Below are 8,839 nucleotides of genomic sequence, written 5' to 3' on the forward strand. Positions count from 1 at the left end.
ACGAAAGCAGCGGTAAACTTGACAAGAAGTAATCTCTATAAATCAGTAACAATCACAAAAAAGATATCAGTCTCTACTTAAATAAAAGAACGTCAATGATTTGAAAAGATAATCAATCATTAATTCATACCAAATGCAAAACGTAAAGAAACGAAATACACGATATTGAAGCTTTTATAAGTCCGAAGAACGTTTTTTCTTGTAAAACACGTTGTGATTATTGTACTTGAGGTATCATCAGACGATATTATTAAAAGTAAAGTAATATTCGCATTGATCAAATTTGGTCATATTTTAATTTAATAAACAAATATTGATTACTTTTTGTTTATTTGAAATTCGATACCCCATAAATTCGCCGGATATCCTTAGGAAAGAAAAATTCCATTATCAAACTTTCCCCTACAAATCACATATATCATACACTCAAAGATAAAGCAAAAAATAATTAGATACATCAATATATATATAAATAATTTTGTAAATAACACAACATCAGTCAGTTTATTAGTGAATAGTTTTAAGAATGTGTTTAAAATTAGTTGTTATTGTTGTAACTTTATTAGCATGTTCTGTGACTTTTACGCTTAGTGCACGAATATTGTTTATGTTACCAGCACCATCATTAAGTCATCACATATTTTATAGACAAATCATTAAAGAAATATTATTAAGAGGTCATGAAGTTGTATCAATTACACCTGATCCTATCAACGATCCAAACTTAAGAAACTTGACAGAAATTGACATTCATAAAGAGACATATGAAGTTATAGATGGTCAAAAATGGTTAGAAGAAGCACAATATCAACCATCAACGGAAGTAAATCGAATGCGATTATATTTACCTCTTTTAAGGGAAACAGCAGATCAAGTATTAAGTGCACCCAAAGTAAAAGAATTAATTCAGAGTCAAAATGAACATTTTGATTTAGTTATTGTTGAAATGATAATGATGAGCGCGCATTTCTTTGGGTTTAGGGAGCGATTCAATTGTCCTGCCATAGGTCTTGCATCGATGGAAACTTCTCTTAATGGTATGGATGCAATTGGTAATTCACCTCATCCAAACTATTATGGAAGCTTCTTTACGGAGTATTCTGGTGGAAATTTAAGCTTTTGGGAACGTTTACTTTTACTTTGGCATCATATTGACTTTAGACTTTATTATCATTTTCAATATTTGCCGATTTCAAATGAAATGCTTGTAAAACATTTTAATATTACGACTAAAACGGCCTGGGATTTGGAAAAATCCGTCGATTTAATTTTGACAAACACAAATCCAATATTTCATGTTCCTAAACCGAAAGTTCCAAATTTAATAGATATTGGAGGATTACATCAGCGTGAAAAAAAACCTCTTCCAAAAGTAAGTTGATTATTATATCATGTTAAATTTTTTAACTAAAAACAAGTCTTTTTAGGAACTAAAACAGTTTTTGGATAGTTCAAAACAAGGTGTTATTTACTTTAGTTTGGGCTCTAATGTCAAAAGTGGAAATTTACCTTCTGAAAAGAGAGCAGCTATACTTGAAGCTTTCAAGAAACTACCATACAATATTTTATGGAAATGGGAGAAAGAAACTTTAACTGATAAACCAGTAAATGTCTTAACTCAAAGCTGGTTACCACAACAAGATGTCTTAGGTATGAATTAATTGATTTTTATCCCCTGAACTAACGAGAGAGTTGTTATAAGTTTGATCGCTACTTGTATTTGTCTGTCTGTGTGTCTGTGGTATCATGACTAAATGGATTAACAGATTTTGATTTTTTGTTTTTTGTTGGCTTGGCCAAAGGTCGTAATATACTATGAATATAAGTCAAATTTACTAAGTCACAATTCTTCCCTTTAATTCAATGAAGTTATATTGTAACAAAAAAAGGCACCTTAAATCGATGTAAATTTATAGCAATACGAGTTTCCTTTTAAAATAATTTTCGAATTCTGAATTGTGTGCAGATCATCCTAATTTAAAAGCGTTCGTCACACAAGGAGGCATACAATCATTGGAAGAAGCAATACGAAGTACAGTACCAATGATTTGTATACCGTTTGGTGGTGATCAGAATTTTAATGCACGCCGGATTTCTGACTTGGGAATTGGTCGACGTTTACTTTTTGAGGATATAACAACAGACACACTAAAGGATGCTATAAGTGAGGTAGCCGGTAATCCGAACTTCAAAACGAACATTACACAATTAGCAAGAGTTATGTACGATCAACCCACAAAACCATTAAATCGTGCTATATGGTGGATTGAATATGTTATTCGACATGGTGGGGCCAGACATTTACGATGTCCGGCGGCTGATTTACCTTGGTACAAATATTTATTGCTTGATATTATCGGATTTATTTTAGGGATAATGATTTTCAGTTTGGTTGTAATTGTTTGTCTAATTAAAGTAATATCTGGATTATTAATTTCTAAGAAACCTAAAGATAAACGAGAATAAATAATAGGAGATGATACTTCGAAAGTATCCGTTATAATATCAGAAAACAATGTAAGATATTTAGTTCGCATGATTTCAGTTTGTATCACGACTTTTTTCCGCGTGTATTTAGTTTGTTGTTGGCGACGAATAAATGAGCCATAACCTAGGGTATTTTACATAAAATAAACGGATGGATTTTATTACTTGAATAAAAGTTTTTTTCTTGATATTTTCATTTTCAAATAATTATTTTTCCAAAAGTAAGATTAACTGCACAACATAAATATTGGCTTATGTGGATGAAAAAACTGTATATATTAAATAAATTATGTTTTGAAACTCAGTTGATAAAACAAACAAAGCCAAGAAATACCTCTTTGTTTCTTTCTGTACAAGATATTCAAACATTTCGCATTGTTTGAAATCTTCAATTTTTACAACTGTGCAAAAAAATTAATTAATTAATTAAACAAATAAATAATTTGATAGCAACGTATTTCTTCATTTATTGTATAAATATTATAAATAATTATCATTTTAACCTACACAAGCACCAAAAAGTAGGGTTTGATTTTTACAGCATACGAGTATACAGAATGTTCGATTTACATCTAGGCATATAAATATCACGAGTATGACAATATACATGCGTTAAGCAATGCATTTAAGTGAGAGGTATTATATACATGTGTTGAAGCTTCGATATGCATTGAGATAGTTGTAAAACGCTTGGAGAGTGGGAGTTTCTTAGTTGAATAGATGAACTACAACAGATAAGCCACGATACAAGTCACTTTTGCAGTTTCATATAACACCTGTAATACTTCTTACTTAGATGCATTGTTTAACGCATGTCATACTCGTGATATTTATATGCCTAGATGTAAATCGAACATTCTGTATATGTATGCTTTTCGCTTTAAATAGACCCAAAGGCAACGTGAGTTTATTGGGTTGTGACGACTTTATGACGACATAGTCATTCATTAGTTTAACAATACTGATAAAGGTTTATATCGAGAGAAAGATCAAAGATACTAAAACTAAACTTTTCTATAAATACTAAGATACTTATTTGGGAAAAACTAGTTGAACTATGTATGCATCCACATACTTAAATATATGCCCGTTCATATATATACACAGGCATGAGTACGTAACTGTCATTTTAATAATATTTCAAAACGGAAAAGTGGAATAAAAAGTTTCTTATTTTCATAATAGTTAAAATACTAATAATGAAGAAAAGATTAAAATTTAGTTTTAGTATTCCTGTCTGTTATTTTAGCCTGTATATATGTAAAATATATCAAGGTATACTACTTTTAGTCCCACTTTTGTAACGTAAAAATATTGATAATACGAACGAAATTTTGGATAGGTGTTCAAGAAATCACTCAAAAATTCGATAACTCTAGAACGAAAAGAGATCTTAAGAATCGTTTTTAACAAAAAAGTAAGCTTGAGGTTGTAAATGAACAAAACAGATTCATTGGGGCTCAGTAAAAAATTTGTTTTCTGGTAAAAACTTTTCCTTTAAAAAAAAATAAACAATTTTTGTTTGAAACATTTTTTTCGTATCATTGTTTTCCCAACAGGGAGCAAAATAGGGCAAAAATTTCTAGGTAACGAAGATTTTCGACAAAACAAAATAAAGAAAATACTTCGAAATTTTCAAAACTAATGTGTTGGTTTTTTAAACGTTTCAATGTTATTAAAAATATTAAAAGCACTGACATTCCACATTGTCAATACATGCTAGTTGGTATTTCATCAATTAAATTAGTTAATTGTTTATTTTCACTTGTTATTATTACATTTTAACAACGACGGAAACATATTTTGATAAATTTGTCACTCACTGAGACTGGGTTGTTGGTTGGTTGCTTCATCGTCATCGTTGTTTTGTTACTTTGTTGTGTTCTGTTGTGTTGTATTAGAACTCTTTATAAGATAGTGTTTTACCAACCAACAGAGTTAGTTGGCAGTCAACCCAACATAAGGTTTTAGTGGTGATATTGTTTTTCAGTGATAAATGATTTTCATGATGATCCTACGGCATTCATTGTCAGAGTTGATAAGCTTCGAGTTTACTACTTAAGCAAGTTTATCTTAATCTTCAGTATTACTTTTGTGTATATTTATATACGTACAGCTACAACAAACGCGTCACTTTCGTCTCGTCTCGTTTCACCATCTTCATACCTTCTGTTTTGTTTTCATATTGTTGTCTCTTGCTTCTCATAGCTCCTATGTCGACTACAGAATAGTGTGGGCACTAGTCGAGGTTGGGTGTGCAAATTATGAGTATATTATATGAAAGTTTTCTTTTACTATGAATATTGGTTCATCTCTGAATTATTTCGACAGTATTATTACTTTTACTGGCTATATAGCTGAAGAGATTTACTATATGCAACATATTGAGACCCATCCGAAAATTTTTCGAGAACGGAACCTTAATATCGCATTTGAAGCATATCTTAGAACACTCTCAAATTAAATTACCTTTTTTTTCTTAGAGATTTCTATAAACTGAACCAATTTTGAGGACCTTCGAGTACTTTTTCAAGTAGTTGTTCTGGGTACGCACTTGAAACATACCTAAGAACACTCTTCATTAAATTACCTTTAAAACAAAACAAAAAATTGACATCGATTCATCCGTTTAGATGCTACGATGCCACAGACAGAAAGACAGACAGCAGGCAGACATACAGACAGATAGGTACACACACACACACACACACACACATAGCGGACAAACTTACTTAACACCCCTTTTTTGATTCGAGAGTAAAAAACAAAACTTTAAAAAAAACTTGAAAACTTTGTAGTTATTGAAATAAATACCACGATACTCGAAATAAAATTGTATATTAAGAAATTCTATTTAAAAAATACAATTAAAAAACATACAAGGTACTTACATGTCGCTAAATATCGATATTTCGATTGCAACGCAATCATCGTCAGTAGCAAAATTTATTCGAATTACACATTACAAACATTGTTATTCGAATAAATTTTGCTACTGACGATGATTGCGTTGCAATCGAAATATCGTTTAGCGACATATAAGTCCGTTGTATGTTTTTTAATTGTATTTTTTAAATAGAATTTCTTAATATACAATTTTATTTCGAGTATCGTGGTATTTATTTCAATAACTATGTCTCAACTCGAAGTCAACAAGAATTCATCCTTATAAAACTTTGTATTTCTGTCTAAACTAAGTGATTTTCAAAAATTGTTTATCTGACCTCTTTAACAATTTTTATTTTTCATAATTTCTACACATACAAAATGAAAAATTTAAAAAAAAAAAAATGAATCCGTACTACTTATCCACTTGCGACTATAGCCCACTAAAACATGAAAACCTTAATTGTATAAGTGTATGGTGCTTGTATGTGTGACTATAACTTTATAATATTAAGCATAAAATGGTTTCATATTGCATGTTGTTTTAATTAAAGCCTGATCTTCACAGTAACAATTAAGAAATACGTTTATAAACAAGGATCATATTATTTGTGGTATTTTTAACCACATTTGTTACCCGTAGGTATCATGGTAGGTACTAATATATACTTAAAGAATATATATATATACTTTTGGATCAAGTAACTTGGAACGCAGTAGATATTAATGTGACCGTTTAAGCCAAAATACACAGCTGGCTTGAACATAGTACGTACAAACTTATCGCAAAATGGTCATTTTGCGACTTAGTGGTCCTTTTCTAGTGATGAACGATATCAAGACCAAGGTTCATAACCAAGAGTGTATTTCCCTTGTTTAAAGAACTTAGTGCAAAAATTTTAGAATCTTTGTCTTACTAATTGGTCTGGGTCTTGCAAGTATTGTTTGGTCTTACATATGCATATGTAAGAAGAAGATCAAAGTAACACCAAGTATGCTTGACAGAAGCAGTTAATTACCAAAGGACCAGAACCAATGTGTAAGGCATAGAATAAAGTTCAAGCTGATGTTTGATCTTGCATATGACTAAGAGCAAGATCAAAATGCAACATCAAGTATGCTTGACAGAAACAGTTAATTACGAAAAGACCAAGACTAATGTGTAAAACACAGAGAAAAATTCAAGCCTAAGTTTTAGAGATAAAGATACCGTATACGACATTTACAATACGGCATTTTGTCTCTTACGAGAAAAATCAAAGATATTCAAACTAATTTACCATGGGTTCCACTTACAACAACGGTTTCTGACTTTACTTTGGACCATTCCTCTAAGAGTGGTTTACAACTAAAACGTGCTTAACTTCTGAATTAGTTTTCAAAAATAATACTCTTCTCATATGTGGTTCAGCCATAATAAAATTGAGAGAACGTTAGTAAGTAACGAATTTAAGGTAAGGACAAGTTAATATCCTTGCCTATATTCTTATACTTCTCTAATATATTACTTTTGGAAACCACATCTGGGTAGTAGGTAATATTTATATGAATATACAATATGTACACATACATGCTATAATATGTATTGTTAAACTTTAAAATAATAAGTACCAGCTTAGTATTAGAACTTTCAAAATATTGTTTTCTACTATATTTTTTAAGTAATTGAAATTTAAATTAGTAAACTTTACGTTTAATTATCTTGTGAATTAAGAACACTTAGCGTCTTCAGAAAATATTAAAAAAAATAAATTCCTCCTTAAGTTATAATGAGTTACATACACTACACCTATGGCACGCCATTTTACTATTTAAGGTAGTTCCTCCGCGACCGTCCAGTCAAAAAGTTTTGGACTAATACTATCATTCAGTGCATTATCTGTGCTATGACTATTATACATATACCATATATTATTTTCAAAAGACTGTAGTTCCTTACTACTGTTTCTAGTATACATATAAGCACACACACTATGACATATGCCTTTAACATTAGTCTTCATATCTTTTCCACAAAAATCATCGCTAAAACGAGTTATTTATTTAAGTTTTTTATCGAAACTATATGGTAAATAATTTTTATTTTTATTTATATATTTTCTAAATATAGTATTCTACATTATATTAGTTTTTCATAGAGATGGTGGACGTCATTCATTGGTAAATAAATATAATATTTGTAAATTTGTGTATTTTTATACACTTCTCCCATGTACACGTACAAATTGCGTCACTTTTAATTGCTAATATCTCATGTATGGCATGGTAAATCATCTTCTAATTTTAACAGCAAGTGTATTATGAATTAAATATTTTATATTCTGAGTTTTGAGAAATTCTTGGAATATCACTTTCGTGTAGGTACTACCTTAATAGGCTAATTTTTATCGAGAAAAAAATTAATTAATAATTTTTTTTCAATCAGAAATTTTATATTTTATATTTTATATTTTGTAAAATAAATCTTAGTAAAAGAGAGATTGATATAAGATAAGATGAGAAAAGAGAGATGAGAATTAAAATTATGATGATAACATAATAAAAATGTATTATTATTATGTATCATCATAATAATAATGTATTATTATTATGATGATACATAATAATAATACATTTTTATTATGTTATCATCATAATAAAAATGTATTATTATTATGATGATACATAATACTAAATCAGTTAATTTTATTTGAATTAGATTAAAAAAAAAATGATTGAATTAAAATTATGTACATAATGGAAATAGAGAATTAAAATTATGTACATAATAAAAATGATTGAATTAAAATTATGTACATAATGGAAATATATGGCACGCCGTTTTACTTTTTAATATGAATTAAAATTATGTACATAATAAAAATGATTGAATTAAAATTATGTACATAATAAAAATGATTGAATTAAAATTATGTACATAATGAAAATGATTATTATTATGATGATAACATAATAATAATGTATTATTATTACGATCATTTTTTTTCGGACATTAAATAGTAAAATGGCGTGCCATACTACACCTATAATAAGTTACAATGCGAAGAGTTTCAGAGATATCGCAATATTTGGATCGATTTTAGTCCGTATCTCAAAAAACTATTCGGCCACTTATCAAATACACCCGATTTTTGTACTTTTTGGGTCAAAGGTATCTTATATACTGATTTTTATCGAAATTGGAGGTAACAAAAATAGAAATTTTACCCCTTTGAAAAATCGAGAAAAACGGAAAAAAAATTTTGCTTGTGAATTTGATGAAACTCAGTCGATGGGGTAATTTTGATCCAAAAAGTATAAAAATTAGGTTAATTTAATGATTGGATGCAGAGTTTCTAAGATATCGCGATATTTGGATCGATTTTAGGCCAAAAACAGTCCCCACCAGAATATTAAAATCCATAAAATTGAAATTGAAAGTGGAAAGTGACTTTCAAGAATCATTAGCTTTTTGGACAGGCTAATA

At 29.2% G+C, this 8,839-nt stretch overlaps 1 protein-coding gene across 1 annotated transcript; it reads left to right on the top strand.

Annotated features, from left to right (window-relative positions):
- The first annotated feature begins 496 nt into the window (after window positions 1-496).
- LOC123296839 (UDP-glycosyltransferase UGT5-like) lies at window positions 497-2,896 on the top strand. Its single transcript, XM_044878513.1, has 4 exons — window positions 497-1,372; window positions 1,428-1,650; window positions 1,967-2,508; window positions 2,546-2,896. The coding sequence occupies exons 1-3, from the start codon at window positions 527-529 to the stop codon at window positions 2,464-2,466; spliced, it is 1,569 nt and encodes a 522-aa protein (XP_044734448.1). The 5' UTR covers window positions 497-526; the 3' UTR covers window positions 2,467-2,508; window positions 2,546-2,896.
- Window positions 2,897-8,839: the final 5,943 nt, after the last annotated feature.

Source organism: Chrysoperla carnea, chromosome 3 (genome assembly GCF_905475395.1).
Source record: "Chrysoperla carnea chromosome 3, inChrCarn1.1, whole genome shotgun sequence".
NCBI lineage: Eukaryota > Metazoa > Arthropoda > Insecta > Neuroptera > Chrysopidae > Chrysoperla > Chrysoperla carnea.

Coding starts and splice junctions, on each gene's coding strand:
- LOC123296839 (XM_044878513.1), top strand. CDS start 527: ATGTGTTTAAAATTAGTTGTTATTGTTGTAACTTTATTAGCATGTTCT. Junction 1,373..1,427: donor AAAAAAAACCTCTTCCAAAA/GTAAGTTGATTA, acceptor AAGTCTTTTTAG/GAACTAAAACAGTTTTTGGA. Junction 1,651..1,966: donor ACCACAACAAGATGTCTTAG/GTATGAATTAAT, acceptor AATTGTGTGCAG/ATCATCCTAATTTAAAAGCG.